Below are 22,970 nucleotides of genomic sequence, written 5' to 3' on the forward strand. Positions count from 1 at the left end.
GAGCAGTCTATGGGGCCTCTGGTAGTAGAAGACTATTTATCCCTAGTGTATGAATGGACATTGGGAGCCAACTCCCTATAGAGGGATACACTCCACTTTTATATCTTATATCTTTTATCAATATTCAGAGCTATCTAACTATGACTGTTTTCAGCAAGTGTGCACAGGATCACCATTCTACAAAAGAAGATTCCTGAGCTCCAATCCTAGTAACTGAAAGAAATTCAGCTTTTTTATTGGGTTACCACAGAATCACAGAGCCATTGCTGTTGGGAGATAAACTTCTAGCCACCTCCCATGAAGGTCCTTTGTTTTTGTTTTGGCTTCTCTCCTTCTCTGTGGCAGTCAACTCATTTATTATCCCATTTCAATTTAAACTGGTGGAGCTACATCCAAGCCTGTAGCTCAAGCCACAGTTTTCATGACCAATTCATTTTTAATTGGCTCCCAAAAAGAGTCTAGATCTTTAGTCTTACTAAAATCATGTTTTGAGTAGCTCAGATACAGCTATTAAACTTGAAGTAAAAAGAATGTATTTTATATATTGCCTAAACATACAAAAAGTATCACTGGAATTAGAAGATAGAATGGTTTAATACAATATCATTCTTTAAAATATAAAACTACCTGATTTCTGTAATTCTGAGGCTATAAAACCCAGTGGAACTTTTTGAGCTTCTCTGTGGTTGATTTAACTCTACAATACCCATGAGAACAGTCACAGTCCTAAAGAGACTTTATCTGCTCCCTTGAATAATTTACTTTTCTATGCCTTTGTCTTTTGACAAGGGCATATACTTGTCCAATTGGTGAGCTCTTGTCTTGGAGACATTTTATATACCCAATATTTCCTCAGTTTGAGACATGCAGTCTCCAAGATGAGTAAGAATGGAAGCGCTGCTGCCCATACTTCCCTCACTTGTGTGCTAGCAATGGACTTTTCTACTTTATGCAACCTAAGACCTTTAATCTTCTTTTTGAGTTCTTTCAAGATATATGAGTATGAAAAATTATTCTATGTTATTCATATTGTTTACACAAAAGGAAAAATTTTTGCTTAATTTATAGTTTATAATTTTCATGAAAAGATGTCCAAATAGATAAGTAGGGATACAAAGGTCTTTGAAAATTATATGTGTGCCTCCAGAAAAGCAAAATAGGTAACTAGGAGATTCATATTCCATAAGTGGTTTTTAATTATTTGTGAACCTATCTATAATGACTTCTTGAGATAATTTATAGGTAAGCAGAAAATTAATTTAAAATTCAGTTTAAAAATACACTCATAATTTTCTTATAAAATATACCTGTTGGTTGATTCTGATTGAAAGATCAAAGGCATATTCAAATACAAACTTAGCATGTAAGTCAAAATTATCTCTTAAATTTTCAACTACTTCTGATAATAGTTATGTCACACAAACACATATGGGTAGCTATGTATTAGAAAATACACAGAAAAAGTCTCTGTTGCTGTTTCTACCATTTATAACCAAAAATGAAATATAGAACTTTTAATTATATTTTGATTTGATATTGCATAGAAAAACTCAATTTAACTAAAACATACTTCATCACTACAACTACTGGTTATTTATACAGCCTGTTTCCTTGGCTTCACACAGTTATTCAATAATTTTCTAAAAGAAAACTATTGAAGAAAAATTGAAATTATATCAGTTCAGTGAATATGTAGAAATACACTGAAGAAGGAAAATCATTCTTAGTATATTCTAGATTTATGGAAACTGTTGGGTGTAACTCAAAAAAACTTGTTTGACCCATGGAGACAGGGTAGTCATTCAATTCTCCCTAATTTCCATACATTATCATATTCTAAATAGAGAGGGTATTCACATGAATGTATAGATTTATGTCCTGCCTCCTCCAGCAATCTTCAATCTCTAAATAAGGAATCCTCTTTTATATCTGCTTCAGATAACATCCCTGAAGAACATGGAAGTGGAGAATGTAACGCTACTGACAGAGTTTGTCCTAGAAGGACTCACACATCAACCACAGTGGAAAGTCCCCCTGTTCCTGGCATTTTTGGCAATCTACCTCATCACCATTGTGGGAAACTTCAGTCTGATCTCTCTCATCTGGAGTGACCCTCACCTTCACATCCCCATGTACTTATTTCTCAGCAATTTAGCCTTGGTGGATAGTTGGTTATCATCTACTGTGACACCTAAATTATTGATCACATTGTCATTTGAGGTCACAAAGATCTCTCTCCCTGGATGCCTGGTACAAATTTTTTCCTTTGCCTTCAGTGCAAGTGTTGAGTGCTTCCTCTTGACTTCAATGGCTTATGATCGTTATGTCGCTATATGTAAACCTTTGCTTTATCCAATGATTATGACCAATAGATTATGTTTCCAGCTAGTAATTTTGTCATTTGTAGGTGGCTTTCTTCATGCCTTCATTCATGAAGTATTTTTAGTCAGACTAACTTTCTGTAATTCCAATGTAATACATCACTTTTATTGTGATGTTATACCTTTTTTAAAGCTTTCCTGTTCCGATACTTCTATTAGCTTTCTCTTGGTGTTTGCCTTAGCTGGTACCGTTCAGGTATCCACCATGGTGACTGCTATAGTCTCTTACATGTGTATTCTCTTTACAATCTTACAGAGTAAGTCTTTCAAGGGCATAAAGAAAGCCTTCTCCACCTGTGGAGCCCACCTACTGTCTGTGTCTTTGTATTATGGCCCCCTTCTCTTCATGTATGTACGCCCTGCCTCTAGACAAGCAGATGATGAGAATATGATTGACTCCCTATTTTACACAGTCATAATACCTGTGCTGAACCCAATTATCTACAGTCTAAGAAATAAGCAAGTCATACATTCCATTAGAAGAAAATTCAAGAAAAATGTTTAGATCTCATAAAAATTGTTTTTAATGAAATGGACTCATTCAGGGAGGTTAAATTTGGATATTTCCTGATGTATTATTTGTCATAAAAAGTCCTCAATTTTCTTGCTCATTGTTAGTAACCAGCCAATTCTTTTATTTCTACATACTCTGCAAATACATATAGAAAAATTTAATCAAGTATCCCAAGCATGCTATGGTGATTACCTAGGAAACTGAGCAGGGATATTTTACAGGTTTGCATGATCTTTGATTTAGCATTCTGAATATATTAAATGCAAAATAATGTAGACTTTCTGGTTTACACTTAAGTGTTAAATATTATGCCTTTTTTTGGTTTTATGAGACAGGGTTTATCTGTATTGTTTTGGAGGCTGTCGGTCCAGCCCAGCCTCGAACTCACAGAGATCCGCCTGCCTCTGCCTCCCGAGTGCTGGGATTGAAGGCATGTGCCACTAACGCCTGGCTGATGCCTTTTTATTGATATAACTTTCATAGCCTTAGACTAAGAACTATCTCATTCACTACATAGTAGCTGTAAACTTCTGTAGCTGAGCAAAGGTGATTTCATGAACTAACTTATTAATAATAAATATTTTATACCACTTGTTTAGACAAATAGTAAAGTCTATTTGTGTAGAGACTGGACTCACATATCACTCATGAAAAGAGACAGAAATTGAAAGATGGAATGAATCTGACAGAAACAAAATAGTGAGAGCAGGCTAACTAGCAGAATGTGTTTTTATTTAATGCATTCTTGAATAGTTAGAAGTTAGTGCCTTTCACAGACTCCAGAGCCTGTCAAGTTTTGTGCCATTTTTTCTTGGGCAATCTGATTATCTCCATTAATAAAGAGACATCAGGATACCCTAAAGGAACAAAAAGGTGTGGGTTAGTATGGAAGAGACAAGTAGCACAACTGGAAGGGCATTATATTAACTTCTCTAGAATTAAAAGGAAAAGTGTGAAAGTATAAAGAGCCATGAAGCTATGAAGGTGAAGAAATCAGGGATATTAAAAGGTTATTGAAATGTGTCATTACAATGATGCATTTTTAAACTCATTTTACAAAATTTCAAGCAATGATAAGACGAAACAATGTCATACTGTATAAGGTTCATTTGGAGAATGCAAGAAATAAGCAAAGTTCTGGCTGTTACGTCCTTGAGAGACTGGAAAGCTTTGGGTCCTCTCAGTAATCCACAGCCCTCTACAGTCTACCCTTAAACTTTCCTGATATATATATTTCTCTGTTTCGATTCATCCTCCAAACAACCCAGTACTTAAACTTCCTAGAAATTTACCAAATTATCTAGTCCATTAACATAGTTCCATTCTTACACTTTCTGAAATATTTGCAAATATGAACTTTATACTCTGTACAGCTGACATTTGAAGATGATTTTTCAATTTAAAAGAAAATAATGAAATGTGCATATATTACTTAAGGAATATTTAATTGTAAAATATGTAATATGATAATATGATTTTCAAGTAAAATCTATACAAAGTGTTTATATGCTACACTAAAGATATTTGCTTTCTCTGAAAAGTTACCTTGCACACAGCCTGTATTATTTATTTATTTTTTAATTTATTTTTCAGTTTAAATTTAGATAAGAAACAAGGTTGCTTCACAAGTCAGGTCCAGGTCCCTTTCCCTTTCCCTCCGCTCCTACCACGCCCTCCCCCCAACCCCCCCATTATCCCCTCATTTCCCCAGGGAGGGTGAGGCCCTCCATGGGGGTGTCCATAGTCTGTCACTTCATACAGGGCAGGGCCTAGACCCTCCCCCAAGACTTCAGGGTGAGAGTGCACCTCACGTTGTTGGATGGGAGTCCAAAGTCCATGTGTACACTCAGGATGAGTACTGATCTACTACCCAAGGCTCAATAGATTACTTAGGCCTCCTCACTGACACCCGCATTCAGGGGGTCTTGATCAGTCCCATGCTGGATTCCCAGGCATCAGCCTGGGATTCAAGAGTTAACCTTTGTCAGGTCAGCTGTTTCTGGGGCTAAACCATCCCAGTCTTAATCCCTTTGGTCATCAGTCCTCCCTCTCTGGTACTGGCTTTCTTGAGTTCAGGTCAGTACTTAACCGAGGGAGTCTGCCTCTTCTTCCATCAGCCACTGAATGAAGTTTCTGTTTCCCAGACTCTCTGGCCATGGGATTCTAGGCTGGCACTCCCCAGATCTATGTCTAAAATCCATATATGAGAGAGTACATGCTATGTTTCTCTTTTTGTGACTGGGTTACCCCACTCAGGATGATTTCTTCTAGTGTCATCCATTTGCCTGCAAATCTCAGGATTCCATTGTTTTTCTCTTCTGCTGAATAGTACTCCATTGTGTAAATGTACCACATTTTCTTTATGCACTCTTCGGCTTGTCGTTGGTGTTTTTGATTTTAGCCATTCTGGTAGGAGTGAGATGGTATCTCAGAGTTGTTTTGATTTGCATTTCCCAGATGGCTAAGGATGTTGAGTACTTTCTCAAGTGCCTCTCAGCCATTTTAGACTCCTCTATTGAAAATTCTCTATTTAGTTCTGCAGCCCACTTTTTAATTGGATCCTTTGGTGTTTTGGAGACTTGCTTCTTGAGTTCTTTGTAAATGTTGGAGATAAAACCTGTGTCAGATGTGGGATTAGTGAATATTTTTTCCCATTCTGTGGGCTGCCTTTTTGTCTTGCTGACTGTGTCCTTTGCCTTACAGAAGCTTCTCAGATTCAGGTGGTCCCATTTATTAATTGTTGATCTCACTGTCTGTGCTACTGGTGTTATATTCAGGAAGCTGCTCCTGTACCAATTTGTTCAAGGGTACCATCCACTTTCTCTTCTAAGAGGTTCAGTGTGGCTGGATTTATGTTGAGGTCTTTGATCCATTTGGACTTAAGTTTTATGCATGGCCATAAACATGGATCGATCCGCATTCTCCTACATACCAGCCTCCAGTTATGGCAGCACCATTTGTTGAAGATGCTTTCTTTATTCCATTGTATATTTTTAGCTTCTTTGTGAAAGATCAGATGTTCATACATGTGTGGGTTAATATCCGGGTTTTCAATTTGATTCCATTGGTCTATCTGTCTATTTTTGTGCCAATACCAAGCTGTTTTCAGGACCATAGATCTATAATAGAGCTTGAGGTCAGGGATGGTGATGCCTCCGGACGTTGTCTTGTTGAACAGGGTTGTTTTGGCTATCCTGGGTCTTTTGTTTTTCCATACGAAACTGATTATTGTTCTTTCAAGGTCTGTGAAGAATTGTGCTGGGATTTTAATGGGGATTGCATTGAATCTGTAGATTGCTTTTGGCAGGATTGCCATTTTTACTACATTGATCCTACCTATCCAAGAGCATGGGAGATCTGTCCATTTTCTGAGGGCTTCTTTAATTTCTTTCTTTAAAGATTCAAAGTTCTTACGATGCAGGTCTTTCACTTGTTTGGTTAGCGTTACCCCAAGGTATTTTATGTTGTTTGTGGCAATTGTAAAGGGTGATGTTTCTCTGATTTCTTTTTCAGACCTTTTATCGTCTTTATATAATACGGCTACTTATTTTCTTGAGTTGATCTTGTAGCCTGCTACTTTGCTGAAGGTGTTAATCAGCTGTAAGAGTTCCCTGGTAGAGTTCTTTGGGTGATTGATGTAAACTATCATATCATCTGCAAACAGTGAAAGTTTCACCTCTTCCTTCCCAATTTGTATCCCTTTGATCCCCCTTTGTTGTCGTATGGCAATGGCTAGAACTTCAAGTACCATGTTGAAAAGGTATGGAGAGAGTGGACAGCCTTGTTTTGTTCCTGATTTTAGAGGAATTGTGTTGAGTTTTTCTGTTGATTTAGTTTGATGTTGGCTGTTGGTTTACTCTATATAGCTTTTATTATGTTTAAGTATGTCCCTTGTATCCCAGATCTCTCCAAGACCTTTATCATGAAGGGGTGTTGGATTTTGTCAAAGGCATTTTCAGCATCTAGTGAGATAATCATGTGATTTTTGTTTTTCAGCTTGTTTATATGGTGGATTACATTGACGGATTTTCATATTTTGAACCATCCCTGCATCCCTGGGATGAAACATACTTGATCGTGGTGAATGATTGTTTTGATGTGTTCTTGGATCTGATTTGCCAGCATTTTATTGAGTATTTTTGCATCAATGTTCATGAGGGATATTGGTCTGAAGTTCTCTTTCTTAGTTGTGTCTTTGTGTGGCTTGGAAATCAAGGTTATTGAAGCCTCATAGAAAGAGTTTGGCAAAGACCCTTCTGTTTCTATTGTGTGGAATACTTTGAGAAGGGTTGGTATAAGCTGTTCTTTGAATTTCTGGTAGAATTCTGCACTGAGGCCATCTGGACCTGGACTTTTTTTGGTTGGGAGACTTTTGATGACTGCTTCTATTTCCATAGTTGTTATAGGTCTATTTAAATTGCTTATCTGTTCTTGATTTAGTTTTGGCAAGTGATAGCTATCCAGCAAGTCATCCATTTCCTTTAAATTTTTTAATTTTGTGGAGTACAGGTTTTCAAAGTATGACCTGATGATTCTCTGGATTACCTCAGAGTCCATTGTTATGTCCCCCTTTTCATTTCTGATTTTGTTAATTTGCATGTTCACTCTCTGCTGTTTGGTAAGTTTGGACAAAGGTTTGTCTATCTTGTTGATTTTATCAAAGAACCAACTCTTCGTTGCATGGATTCTTTGTATTGTTTTCCTAGTTTCTACTTTATTGATTTCAGCCCTAAATTTGATTATTTCCTGGCATCTACTCCTCCTGGGGGAGTTTGCTTCTTTTTGTTCTAGATCTTTCAGCTGTGCTGTTAATTCTCTAGTATAACTGTTCTCCAGTTTCTTTATGTGGGCACTTAGTGCTATGAACTTCCCCCGTAGCACTGCTTTCAAAGTGTCCCATAGGTTTGGGTATGTTGTGTCTTCATTCTCATTGAATTCGAGGAAGTCTTTAATTTCTTTTTTATTTCTTCTTTGACCCAGGAATGGTGCAGTTGAGCATTATTCAATTTCCATGAGTTTGTAGGTTTTCTGCAATTTGTGTTGTTGTTGAATTCTAATTTTAAAGCATGGTGGTCTGATAAGATGCATGGAGTTATTCCAATTTTTTTGTACACAGCCTGTATTTAAAAGAAACAGATAACAATGACAGTATATTTTACCTATTTTTAGATATAACATGATTTTTTGGGAATTTCATATCATATATCCCAATCCTGCCCACCTGCCTGTCCACCCATATCTGCGCCTCACCCCTGAAGTATCTTCCCAAAAGAACTCTCCTGCTAGATATTAACTAAAAACAAACAAACAAACAAAAAACCTACCTCAACCTTGGTTTTCCAACACCTCTTTATTTATTCTAGTGGCCTTTGGATCTGCAGTGTGTCATGCAACATACTATTTTGTCCAATCAGCCTCAATTACAAATGTTCATTTCAATGACAGGCAACTGGTTCAAGGCCTCTAGCCTCTTATCACACCATCCTCTCAGATATCCTGCTGTTGCCCCAAGTCATGGGGTTCCTGTGGCTACCATTCCAAAGTATCTGACACTTCTCACTCTCCAGCAGGTCATTGATAGGGTAGATATTAGTGTAAGCCAACCCAAATCCCATGATGTGGATCTGCTGGTAGCTGATACGGACAATAAAGGCCACTGGGTCCACTCCTCTTATATAAATGGCAGAGCCAGGTCTCCTAGACCCATGACATCAGGGCCAGTACTTCCACTTCCATAGTGAGGGGTTAGACCCTCTTTCATAAGTGCAGGGGTCAACTCCCCCATGAAGAGCAGGGCCAGCTGAAATCTAGCATTGGGTAAGGCCAGCTATCCTAGGACCAGTAATGGTGGGGCTATCTCAGAAGGGCCCTCTGACTATAGCACATATGGTTCCTATGACCACCTGTGATATCACATGCCATGGACATCAACACAGACCCAAAATGCAGCAGAACCATGAATCCAGATATGGCCCTTGGCAACAGCTTGGTCCGAGATGTCACCATTACACTGGTGACAGTGCAGGTCACCCAGATAGCTATGGCCCTGGTGGCATTACAGCCCCCAGACACCAACATGTTCTCATGTGCATGACCAGACACCAGGCATCTTCATAGTTGTTGGTAGTAATAGGAGCCGTGGACATCAACTCATACTCTGGATGCTGTAAGGTCATGAACCCGACATGGCCCTTGGGAGCAGTCAAGGCCTGCATGATACCATGACCCTGGGTGTCGATTCAGGCCACTCAGTTTGGCATATCACCAGTGCAGCAGAGCCTTAAGACAACAACATGGCCAGTCCCTGAGCTTGCAAAGAACACATTTTTTTACGTAGCATGAAACAAATGTATTGATAGGACTTATACACAAGAAGTGTTAAACAACAGTGACTTAAAATTATGTAATGGCGAGAGGATTTGGTAACAGATTCTATGTGCTCATAATTAGTAGATTTTCTTTTTCAACACAGTGGATGCTAGTTAGCAGGGAGAAAGCTTCCAGCTCATTTCCAGCATGATTTCTCTGTGTCACATCTACAAAGTTTATTGTGTTTTTATCACTAAATTCTTACCCTTTTGTTTTCATGGGTTATCAAGAACAATAGCAATAACCACAACTGTTTTGGAAGGCTTTGTGGATTCATTGGTCATAGTGTCCTCGTGGAGGTCAGAGGACAACTTTTGGGATTTGGCTTCTCCCTACATGTGGATCCCAGGGATTGAAATCAAGTCATGTTTGGTGGCAATCACCTTATCCACTGGGTAATTTTGCTGGTCCTGAATTTTAACTTTTGAGGGTCAGATTAGAAAAAAATAACAGGTGAAGGAAGAGTAATTGGATTTAATACAAGGATTATAACTGTGTAAAACAGAGAGGGGATCATATCTTGATCATCTACTTCTGAAGATGCCGGGTGCACACACATGAAGAGAAGAGGCACATAGTACAAAGACACAGAGAAGAGCTCCACAGGTGGAGAAGGTATTGGGAAAAGGATGGGTTCTCATATGATTCCCTTGAGTCCAAGCCTCTGGACTGAAGGTGAAGAATTAGTCCTCCCCAGGGAGGAAGAAGGAAGCCACCTACTCTTGCTATCACAGGTAAATATTTAACCACCATCATGGTTCTCTGGCTCCTGAGCCTGGCTAACTGACAGGTACACCAGTGCCAAACAACACTGATGTCTGATCTGGTGATGGTCTTAGGATACAGCATCTTCACAGGATTCTAAGTGTCTGCCTTGTCAACAGGTAGAGAACATTGGGGAGGGGACAGTATAGGCTAACTAATTTCTGGCCCCACTACAAAATCTAAATTTGATTAGAATAGAGTACAGTCTCAAATCTACACAAACCAGACAGCCAAGCCAATAATATTGTTTTTGACTATAAGGCAAGTATTCATTTAGAGCCTCATGAAGATGTATTTACTTCTTTCATTTTTAAATCTTAAAGATAAATAATTTAAATTCTAAGATTTTTGAGTCAAAATTTCATTTTGCCTTATAATGCTACTAGTTTTCAAAGTCCATTAATTCACTGGGGCACATTGACTGAGAGATTGAATTGTATAACTCTATGACCAAAATGATTTTGATTTCCAGTAATCAAAATATTGAAAGAAGGCAACAGCAATTCACTTTTTTCAATAATATTAATTATATGGAATGTCTGTGTCATTAATACAAATTATTTTCAACATATGCCTGAATTACCTATGTGATTCCTTTGTCCTCTCTCCTATATTTGGGGATTCTATATTATAATCATAAATGGAAATGGATTACACTATTGTACTTAACTTGTTTACATGTATCTTTGAATTTTGAGATAGGCTGCATGGTTAAGATTCAGGACAAATGAATATTTATTTACTAATTAGAAAAGCAAACATTGTTCTCTTACCTGGATTTCTTGGAGGAGCATGTTCTGAAAGTGCATATTTGCCTTATAGTCAAGGTCTCAATTTAAGACTACCTGTGTACCTAGACCTCACAACAATTGAGATGGAAGAAACAAAGATCACAAGCTACCCACAGGAAATAATAGCTATGTACCTTGTGCTGCAAACTTAAAGCCTTCTGTCAAATCTTGAAAGGATTTCCCAGCACTGACATCAGTATTTTTCTGTAGGGAATTTAAGTTCTTACAACTGTGAACTATTTGAAATGAATTAAAACTTCCCAAAGAGAACATGATCTTTACTAAATCAACTTGAACATTATCATGGTAGTTTGAGTCAACTGATCTAATTCTTAAAACTCTCCTCACCATTTGTGTATGCAATCTAAAAGAGATAGTCTCAAGGGAGTTTGCTACTTTAATGGCGGATGTAAAATTAATGTGGGTTTTGAAAAGTTATTAGCACTGGGCAGAAGAAATGACTCATCATCAAATGTGCTGCCTAAGTATGAGGATCTAAGTTCAAATTCCCCAGAACTCACATTAAAAAGGTGGGTGTGCCCTCATGTATTGGTAATCCTAGTATTGTGGAGAGGAGTGGAGACAGGAGGATTGCTAGAGCTTGATGGCCATCAGCAAAGCTCCAGGTTTAGTGAAAGACAGACTCAAGCATAGAAGATGGAGAGTGATAGGAAATCCAATGTGTTCCCCTCTCCTCTGTGTGCAGGTATGTCTTCACATGCACTCATAAAATAAGCAGATGTAAGTGGAAAATGAATGGAAAATTTTTTGTCAAAAATTGTGAAGACTGGAGCCCAACATCCATTTAAAACTCTCTATGTGGATGTAATATAAAAGAATGCAAAATAAAGGTCCGTGTGGTATATCATTGCTGGAGAGGCAGCTATAGAAAGATCTTAGGGCTTTCTGTCTTGGTTTTCTAGCCTATTTCTGAGCTTCAGATTTGGTGAGAGATCCTGAAACAAAAATAGGGTGAAGAAGTGTTTGAAGAGACAACTGATTTCAACATGCATGTGCATACATGTGTATGCTCAGCTCCCACCCCCCACAAAACACAGATATGAACAGAAAAATGTTTGCTTCTTGGTGAGGGAATATAAAATAAGGATGTTGGGTGTTTTGTTTTTTCACAGTTGTCTCACTTTGAAATCCACTAGAACAGGGATGTGGGATGCTGACTCACTTCTCTTTCTCAGAGTCATACATTTACCTTTATAAGGCTGCAAATGAACTGAGCCTGTCTTGTTTTGCTTGTTGACTCATGACCCAGGACAATGTCCACTGTTGTGATTGACTTCTATCATTGGTCTCCACTGCTCTATGGGCCAAATATTAGATATTTCTTACAATAAGATGCACCAATCCTTACTTTCTGCCTCCCCTGTGGATTTTCAGAGAGTGTGTTGGCTGCATATTGCTTGTTTTACTGGTGGCCTGGCTAGTGGGTTCAAGGCAATTTCTTGTTGGTATTCAAGACTTCCAGAAGAGGAGGCCAGTGGGAAAGTGTCCCTTGCAGAACTATGAGCTATCCTGAGAATTGGGTCTTGGAGAAGATTGAGTGGGGAGAGGGTTCATTGGTCATCTTACTTGGTCATCTAGCAGAAATGGCCTGTGGTTGAGCAAGGTGTGCCTACCTGAGTAGGGTTTGGGACACAGTGGCAAGTGGAAGAGGTGGGATGAGGAGGAGGATCGTCGTGAACTCCACAAGAGATGTGGACAGGTATTGAGAGATGTCATTCTGTAAAAATGTGTCTGATTGAATAAAGCACTGTTGGCCAATAGGGAAGCAAGATAGGTTAGACTGGGAGTCAAGGAGGATTCTGGGAAAGAGCAAAACAGAGACACCATGTAACCACCAGAGGAGCAAGAGGTCTGGACACTTTCTCTGGTAACAGAAATACTTAGATTAACAATTATGGGTTAAATACTTAAGTCAGAGATAGCCAATAAGAAACCAAGCAAATGACCAACATCTTTATAATTAATATACTGCCCTGTGAGTTATTTGGGGGTTCAAATCACTTGGCATGGACCAGGCAACTGGCAAGGAAAAAAACTACACTCTACAGACTGGGAGAGGGGAGGTTGAAGTACTGCTGTTTCATCACTAGGGGCAATACCTGAATGTCTGGGGAAGCAGAGATAGGATAGAAAAGCACCATAGGTAGCCTACCCAGTCTTCTGATAAGTATGACCTCAATATACAAATAATTTAATTATTATTTTTGATAACTTCAGCAAGATTAGCATATCTCACTCCACCAAAACACTAAAATATTTGTTTATTGTCCCTAAATCACAACTTACCTTTCGCATTTTCATTTTGACCTACATTTTTTTTCAGTTTGAAGTCCTAGATGCTTACTATCCTTTGCAAGTACAGTTCACTGTTTTATATGCAGATGTTTTCATAAAGCATTCATATAATTCAAGTGAATTTTCCAGCAAAAGCATATAGAATACAACAAATATTCTGCTCCTTTTAATTATGCAGAAAACCCAGAAAGACCTTCGAGCAATTAATGGATGCTGCCTCTCACTTTGAATCTCTTTCAAAACAAACAACATTATCTCAACAACCTCAAACTTGCATTCTGTTAATTAGAGCAGGTGTTTCATATGTCAGCTGAGGCAAATAACAGAAAAACTACTCATTTTTTGAGTATCAACGAATAATACACATATATTTAAATACATATTGATGTTGTGTGAATGTGAAAACCATGTTCATATGATTAGAGCAGATCCTAAGTGATACCCTCTGAACCATAGGAATGAATGAATCATAGTTGACCCATTATTATTCTTTCTATCTAGAAAGCTGATGGCTGCATATGTCTGTAGTTTTCTAAGTGTCACTGATACATTATATGCCAGTTGATGATGTGATTTCTTCACAACTGTATAGACATTTAGTTTATGCATTCAATGTTATGATCCTAATCATGGATCCTATAAATAAAAATAATGAATATATATTTACCATAACAAAGGCTTATTGCCTTTTCTATATTCACCAATTAATAAATGAGATATAAAGGCTGTTCATGAAGGATCCTTTATGACACGAAGGTTGATAAGGTATAGAAATGTTTACCTAATTGTTTGAAGAATTTCATATGCTGAATTAAACCTCCAGCAAGAATATTAAAAGCATATTGAACATAGTATTTACTATAAAGGTATGCATATTACTAACATGGCTATATAAATAATTCATAAGTTTTCCTTGTATGTGTATGCAAGTATATTTTTCGACATTCATTCTACTTTTTAGGATTATTGACAAAATTATCTCATGCCTTACTAAGGGATCAAAACATGATTAGAATTTAGGAAAATAAGCATCAATCAAAGTAACAATTGTGTGTGTGTGTGTGTGTGTGTGTGTGTGTGTGTGTTGTGAATTAGCTTTGGTAGAATGTTATTTCAAAATTTATATAACTGTGTATAAAAAGTTCTTCAAGGGACTTTAATAATGGTTCAACAGATGTAGGTGCTTGAACCAAGCCCAAGAACCTAGATTTGGTCCTCAGAATCTACATGGTAGATGTAAATATTTGACTCTATTAAGTTTTCTTCTACACATACATTGTGGTGTACATATCTATACATAATTTAGAAAAGCATAACAATATTTTATATTCACATTTAAAAATATTTTTAAAATTTTATATATTTTGATCATACCCTTTACTCCCCCCAAAACCTCCACTCATCTAACTTTATATTCTTTCTTTTTAAAAAAGACACCAAACTAAATAAAATCACAAAAGCATAGAATACATTTTGTTATGTAAGCATGATGCCTGCTCTGGAGGGTGATTTATAAACTCAGAATTACTCCATTGGAAAAAGATGTTTAAATTTCCAGGTAGCTCTGAATTTAAAACAGCTTCTTAGTTACACATGGACCATTTAATCACATTCCCATCTCCATGCAGGGATTCAATCTTGATTAAATTGGTGAAGGTTTTGTGCATGGTACCATAATCTCTGTGAACACACATGAATATCTGTCTTCTTGTGTATAGAACACCACATTTCATTGTAGTAACCTACCACCTCTGGCTTTTACAATCTTTCCACCTTGTCAATCCCTGAGCCTTTAAAGGAGGGATTTGATAAGGACATATCATTTAGGGATGAGTGCTCCTTGGTTTCTCACTTTGAGGATGTTCTCCACTTGTTGGTCTCTCTGTCAGTCAATAACTATGATGAGTTCTGAGGAACGCACTGATCTATAGCTATAGCAATGTGTCATTAGGAGTCTTTTTCCCCAGAGTTCACTTAGCAGAATAATTGTAGTAGGTTTTTCCCTTCAGGCCCACAACCTATCTAGCATCAGGTTCTTGCCCTCACTAACAGTGTTAGTTATTGGTTCTATCACATGGAATAGGTTTTGAATCTAATCCACAAGTGCTTGACTACTCCAAAAACTTTTAAGCCACTATTGTACCAGTATATTCGAATCTTGTTGTCAGATAATTGTAGGCCATAGGTTTCAAAGCTGATTGAGATTTTTGATTGTTTTCTACATAAGTAGCATTTACAGTATCTTTCAGCATTATGAATGCTAATCAGTAGGGGCAAAATTTCTAGTTGGGAAGCAGCTCCATACCTTCATATTCCATGGAATAAGCAAGTGGTATCTTTGGCAACAGAGCATTGAGTCAGATTTTTGAGAGTCAACAATCACATTGGCAATATACTTTAATGCTTGGGGGAATCTATGTGTCATCTTTGGCCAATGATTCAACAAGATGTAATACATATCCAAGAAAAAATATATATAGCACAAACTGGATATGATGGGTATAAATCAAATAAAAAGAACACAAAATTGTATGAAGTTGAATGAGTAGCAATGGGGCAAGGATCTGAGAGGAGTTGGAGAAAGGTTTGACTATCATTAAAGCATGTTGCATGAAATTCTTGAAGAACTAATAAAACATATTTAAAGAAGAAAAGAGAGGGAGATCTGGCAACTGTGCACTGGGGAACCCATCCAGCCTGCCAGCATCCTGGTCCCACATTCACCCAAGGGAGGAAATAGACCTGTTTCTGGCATGGACCTGTTTCTTGCATGCCATCCAGTGCCCTGCTTGGAGCCTCCTGAGGCCTGTGGACTCTGCACTGGTGAACCCGTCCCAGTGGAATAGGGTCTGCCAATGTCCTCATACTAGTCCTGCCTCCACCCTTGGAAAGAGGAGAGCCACTGAAGTATTGTACCTTGTTGGGGAAGTCCTGTTATTTGGCTGTTATTTGTCAATAAAGTACTGTTGAGCCTATAGGAATCTAGATAGGTGGGGCTAGGAGTCCAGGAGGATTCTGGGAAGGAGAAACACAGAGAGTCAACATGTAATGCCATGGGGGTAGGAAGCCTGGAACTATTCTCCGGTAAGAGACATACTTAGATTAACAACTATGGGGTAATTATTTAAGTCAGAGCTAGCCAGTAAGAAACAAGCAAGGCCAACAGCTTCATAATTAATATAGCCTCCTGTGTGTTTATTTGGGACTGATGCGCCTCTGGAACCAGGCTGGCAGGAAGGCTTCCCTTTACAGAATGGTGTCAGGAGTGGGATCGAATTTCCATGCAAAATAAAAGATTTAAAGGAATTTTAGAAACAGAAGAATGGAGGGAAGCACAGAATTTTGGTAGCAGCATTTTCTCAGTTGTGCTCTGTTTTGCTATCAACAAGCCGAGATTCACGTGGCTCACTTACCGGAGTCTTCCTGACTCGGCATAAAAAGAAAAAAAAAAACCCAGCAAGGTTGTTTTAAGAGACTCTGCTAACGATTGAAAGGTGTGTAAATACAGCTGGAAGTGGCAGCTTTTGCTGGATGTCAGCATGGACTGAGGCGGTAAGCTGGAGTCACGCTTACACCCGCCCTCTTGACGAAAAAAAAAACGGCAGTTTAAAACAGCCGCGGTTTTACAGATAAGACACATGGCCAGAAAAACAAAGATTTACAGTAAAGTCAGACTTGGATGAAGAAAACCTCTAAAGGTTTACAGTGTGTTTAAAAATATACGTGAGATTGAGAGAGAAAATGAAAGGGCAAAGTGGTAAATAAATACAAAAGCCAGTGTTGTGGTGGCACACACTGGTAGGATTTACTCCAGAGGCAGAGGCAGGCGGATTTCCAAAGAGAAACCCTGTCTCAGAAAAAAAGAAATAAAAGTAAAATAAATAGAGTAATAATAGATAAATAAATAAGCCACATAAAGATGGAAAATACACAGAGAGTCTGGATACTGTATGCTATTGTGTTTTTCAGTTTTTTCATTGCTAAGGAAGGAACAACTAAAGTACACTTGATTATAAATGCTGCTACATTAATCCAACTTCTATCTTTTGAAAATGCCTTGACTTCAAAATTTAAGTATAAGGATATGTTACTTGGAAAAGGAGATTTTACTTATGTTTCCACAGAAAATGAAAAGCTGAGGATTCCTTCCAGGTTTCGGTGGTTCAACGAACCAAGACCCCCGGAAGCAGTGGACCAGGTGTTCCAACGACTAAGACAGCTAAGATGATGCAGCCTTACAGACCCCGAAAATATGGACTTATACAGGTTTCTGAGTTTTGTCATGATCCCCATGGTGTGAACAGCGTCCCCTTCCAGCAGGAAGCAGTTTGGAATGAGCGACGTCCCAATTCCCATCTTGTTTATAAATCTTTGTTTTCATTTAAATGGGGTTGTTTATAATTGGCTAATGATCACAGCCAATCTCTTTTAATGGTAAAAAGGAGAATTGTGGTATGGGTATTGTTTTTCATTTATTGATACAAATTCAAGGTCAATTTTATGATGTGTATATTTCTCCTCTTGATTAAGTATTGTGCTTATACTGATCTTTTACAGCGTAATGCATAATTGAATACAGATTATAGATAGTTACTTATAATAGTTAGAATTTATAGTTAGGTTTTCTAGATATACAGAAATATATTTGAGTTAGATAAACAGTCTTCAAACCTCTCAAAGACCTTCAGAAAATGGCATGTAAAATGGTTTAGGGTTTTTCTTGACAATGAGAAATGTCTGCTCCTGGCAGCACCAATTATGTCTGAGATGGGCATCGAAGAAACTCATTATGGAGTTTGCTTAATGTGGCAAGATTAGCCACTTGGGCAAGAGACTGCTCTTGCCTAGACTGTTTGACTGTTGTTGTATAATCTGGACATGCAGGACCCACAGAAAAGTGACTGCTGAACTCAGTCTTACAGGGTTCCTGATTCTTGGAAGAGTCTACTAGACTTTCTACAGGACAAAGAAAAATGACTGACAGACTGCCAATGCAGATGGACAGTTTGAAATTTCCTGCTTTGCTGAGAAGTATTCCAGACACATTGTGGCCTATGGGCTGAAGATGGATGCCCCAATGTTACAGAGGAACTTCGGGTGATTGTCCAGGCAGTAAGATGTCTCTATCAATCCTAGTGTTTATATATTATCCTTCTGTGGTCTTTGATGGAGTTGAAGACAGATAGTTATAGTTTTCCTTAGTTATGATAAAAGATAAGCTACATATAGGACTTTGGACTCACAAGAATGAGATAGATGATAGTTTCTTTAAATCTTGCTGAATGTTGATAGACAAAATATTGTAACTGTGTTCTTACTTGATAACTGTTCTGTTGTATATAATTTGACTATGTTAAAGTTAAGACCTTTCTTTTGTTTAAACAGAAAAGAGGAGATGTTGGGGAAGTCCTGTTATTTGCCTGTTATTTGTCAATAAAATACTGTTGAGCCTATAGGAATCTAGATAGGTGGGGCTAGGAATCCAGGAGGATTCTGGGAAGGAGAAACACAGAGAGTCAACATGTAGCGCCATGGGGGTAGGAAGCCTGGAACTATTCTCCGGTAAGAGACATACTTAGATTAACAACTATGGGGTAATTATTTAAGTCAGAGCTAGCCAGTAAGAAACAAGCAAGGCCAACAGCTTCATAATTAATATAGCCTCCTGTGTGTTTATTTGGGACTGATGCGCCTCTGGAACCGGGCTGGCGGGAAGGCTTCCCTTTACAGTACCTGCTTGTACCCACCGGAAGAAATCCTTGGACCTGTACCTACAAGGAGAGGAAGAAGTTCCAATTGGACACAATGAAAGAAGGGATGGAAAGAAGACAATATAAAAAATCATTCAACAACAGAGAAAATGGTACTGCCAGAGTCTAGGGACTTTGCATCAGTAAGACCTGAACTACCCAACACAGATGAAGCAGAAGAGAATGACCTGAAAAGCAACTTCATGAAAATGAGAGAGGCCCTCAAAGAGGATATGAGAAAAATACCTTAAAAATAGAAGAATAAACAAGCCAAGAATGCAGTAAATCAACAAATCTCTTAAAGAAAGCCAAGAAAAAAATAAACAAACAGATGAAGGAAATGATTCAAACAGTTCAAGACATGAAAACTGAAATAGAGACAATAAAGAAAACCCAAACTGAGGGAATTCTGGAAAAAGAAAAGCTGGGTGAATGATCAGGAACTATAGATGCAAGCATAACCAACAGAATACAAGAGATGGAAGAGAGAATCACCAGCATTGAAGTTACACTAGAAGAAATACATATATTGACCAAAAAAAAATCTCAAGTCCAACAAATCCATAACACAAAATATCCAGGAAATATGGGACACTGTGAAAAGGCCAAACATAAGAATAAGTGGTATAGAAGAAGGTAAAGACACCCACCTCAAAGATACAGAAAACATATTCAACAAAATCATAGAAGAAAACTTTCCTAACCAAACAAAAGATAGGTCAATGAAAGTAAAAGAAGCTTGCAGAACACCAAATAGAGTTGGACCACAGAAAAATCTATTTGTCAAATAGTAATAAAAACACCAAACATACAGAATAAAAAAAAGTATATTAAGAGCAGCTAAGGAAAAAGGCCGAGTAACATATGAAGTCAAACCTATCAGAATTACACCCAACTTCTCCATGAAAACTCTGAAAGCCAGAAGGTACTGGATAGATATTCTATCAACACTAAGAGACCACAGAAGCCAGTCTAGACTACTACACACAGCAAAGCTTTCAAACACTATAGATGGAGAAAGAAGATATTCCATGAAAAAACCTGATTTAAACAATATATATCTACTAATTCACCCCTACAAAAAGTACTGGAAGGAAAACTCCAACCCAAGGAAATTAACTACAACCAGAAAAACATAGGCAATACATAATCCCACTTTACCAACAGCCAAAAGAAAAAGGGGGTGTAAATCCACACACAATATCACCACTACCACAAAATCCAAAACAAACAAGAATTAACAATCAGTGTTTATTAATATCCCTCAATATTAACGCTCTTCACTCACCTATAAAAAGATACAGACTAACAGAATGGATACAAAGACATAATCCATCCTGCTGCATGCAAGAAGCACAACACAACTTCAAAGACACAAGGTAACTCAGAGTTAAGGGTTGGGAAAGGTATTCCAATCAAGTGGACTCAAGAAATGAGTAGTCATAGCAATACTCAGACTTAGTTTAAAGTCTAATTTTTAGGAGATGAAGGAGGTCATTTCATATTCATCACAGGAGAAATCAATCCAGATCAAGTCTCAATTCTGAACATCTATGCCCAAATTCAAAGGCATTCATAGTCATAAAAGGAACATTACTAAAACTCAAATCACAAAAAAACCTCACACACTTTTAGTGGGAGACTTCAACACCCCACCCTCACCACCAGACAGGACCAACAGACAGAAACTTTAAAGAGAAACAAAGGAACTAAATACATTTATGACCCAATTGGGTTTCACAGACATCTATAGAACATTCAATCCAAACACAAATGAATATACCTTCTTCTTTTTTTCTCAATATATATTTTATTTAAATTAGAAACGTGAATGTTTCACATGTCAGTCAAGCCCCCTCTCCAACCCCTCCTCCTTTGTCCCTCCACCAGCCCCCCCCAGCCTCCCACCCAATCCCCACATCATTCCCCAGGGAGGGTGAGGCCCTCCTTGGGGGGGGATCTCTAAAGTCTGTCATTTCATCCTGAGCAGGAACTAGGCCCTTCCCCATGTGTCCAGGCTGAAAGAGCATCCTTCTATTTGGAATGGGCTCCCAATGCTCATTCATAAACGATGGTAAACACTGATATACTACCCAAGACCCCAGTGATTTCTGTGGCCTCCTCCATGGTACTACATTCATGGAGTCTGGACCAGTCCCCTGTTGGCCTCTCAGCCATCAGTCTGGGATTCAAGAGCTTCCCCTTATCTGGTAATGCCACATGGATCCCTCTCTAAAATCTGTCACATACTTGGCAACACAGTTAACCTCAATAGATAAATAAAAAGGGAGACCCCCCTTCTAAGTTATCAGTCCATCATGCTTTAAAGTTAGAATTCAACAACACAAATTGCAGAAAACCTACAAACTCATGGAAATTGAATAATGTGCAATTGCACCACTCCTGGGTCAAAGAAGAAATTAAAAACTTCCTAGAATTCAATGAGAGTGAAGACATAACATAGTCTTATTTATTGGACAGTTTGAAAGCAGTGCTAAGAGGAAAGTTCTTAGCACAAAATGCCCAAATGAAGAAACTGGAGAATAGTCAGACTAGAAAATTAACAGCACAACTGAAATCCCTAGAACACAAAGAAGCAAACTCACCGCGGAGGAGTAGGCCACTGCCAAACTCTTTCATGTGGCTTCAATAACCTTTTACCCAAGTCACACAAAGATACAACTAAGAAAGAGAACTACATTAATATCCATCATGAACATTGATGCAAAAATACTCAAAGTACTGGCACACTGAATCCAAGAATATATCAGAAAAATCATCCACCATGATTAAGTAGGCTTCATCCCAGGGATGCAAGGATGGTTCAACATGCCACAATCTATAAATGTAATCCACCATATAAACAAGGTGAAAAACAAAAATCACATGATCATCTCACTAGATGCTGAAAAATACATCACCCTGTCATGATAAAGGTCTTGTAGAGATCAGGGATAACAGAAACATAATAAAGGCAATATAGAGTAAACCAACAGTCAACATCAAACTAAATGGAGAGAAACTCAATGTGCTTCCTTTAAATTCAGGAACAAGACAAGGCTTTCCACTCTCTTCACACTTCTTCAATATTGTATTTGAAGTTCTAGTTAGAGCAATAAGACAATAAAAGGAGACCAAGGGGATACAAATCAGAAAGGAAGAAATAAACTTTCACCATTTGCAGATGATATGATAGTTTACATAAATGACCCAAAGAACTCTACCAGGGAACTCCTATAGCTGATGAAGCACATTCAGCAAAGTGGCAGGATGCAAGATTAAACTAAAAAAAACAGTAGCACTACTACATAAAAATGATAAATGGACTGAGCAAGAAATCAGAGAAACATCTGATCTTTGACAAAGAAGCTAAAAATATACAATGGAAAAAAGAAAGCATCTTCAAGAAATGATGCTGGCATAACTGGAAGCTGGCATGTACAAGAATGCGGATCGATCCATGTTTATTGTCATGCACAAAACTTAAGTCCAAATGGATCAAAGACCACAACATAAATCACCTACACTGAACCTCTTAGAAGAGAAAGTGGGTGGTACCCTTGAACGAATTGGTACAGGAGACAGTTTCCTGAACATAACACCACTAGCACAGACAGTGAGACCAACAATTAATAAATGGGACCTCCTGAAACTGAGAAGCTTCTGTAAGGCAAATGACACAGTCAGCCAGACAAAAAGGCAGCCCGCAGAATGGAAAAAAATATTCACTAACCCCACATCTGATGGAGGACTGATCTCCAAAATTTACAAAGAACTCAAGAAGCAAGTCTCCAAAACACCAAAGGATCCAATTAAAAAGTGGGCTACAGAACTAAATAGAGAGTTTTCAAGAGTCTAAAATGGCTGAGAGTCACTTGAGAAAGTGCTCAACATCCTTAGCCATCTGAGAAATGCAAATCAAAACAACTCTGAGATACCATGTCACTCCTGTCAGAATGGCTTAAATCAAAAACACCAATGAAAATTTATGCTGGAGAGGATGTGGTGAAGGAGGAAAACTCCTCCACTGCTGGTGGTAGTGCCAACTTGTACAGCCACTTTGGAAATCAGTATGGAGATTCCT

At 38.0% G+C, this 22,970-nt stretch overlaps 1 protein-coding gene across 1 annotated transcript; it reads left to right on the top strand.

Moving 5' to 3' along the window:
- Positions 1-1,956: 1,956 nt before the first annotated feature.
- On the top strand, positions 1,957-2,886 carry LOC101842168 (olfactory receptor 5H2-like). The gene has a single exon (XM_013118194.1). The coding sequence runs from the start codon at positions 1,957-1,959 to the stop codon at positions 2,884-2,886; it is 930 nt and encodes a 309-aa protein (XP_012973648.1).
- Positions 2,887-22,970: the final 20,084 nt, after the last annotated feature.

Source organism: Mesocricetus auratus, unplaced genomic scaffold (genome assembly GCF_017639785.1).
Source record: "Mesocricetus auratus isolate SY011 unplaced genomic scaffold, BCM_Maur_2.0 Super-Scaffold_100008, whole genome shotgun sequence".
Classification (NCBI taxonomy): domain Eukaryota; kingdom Metazoa; phylum Chordata; class Mammalia; order Rodentia; family Cricetidae; genus Mesocricetus; species Mesocricetus auratus.

Excerpts from the sequence above, each read along its gene's own strand:
- LOC101842168 (XM_013118194.1), top strand. The coding sequence starts at position 1,957 with ATGGAAGTGGAGAATGTAACGCTACTGACAGAGTTTGTCCTAGAAGGA.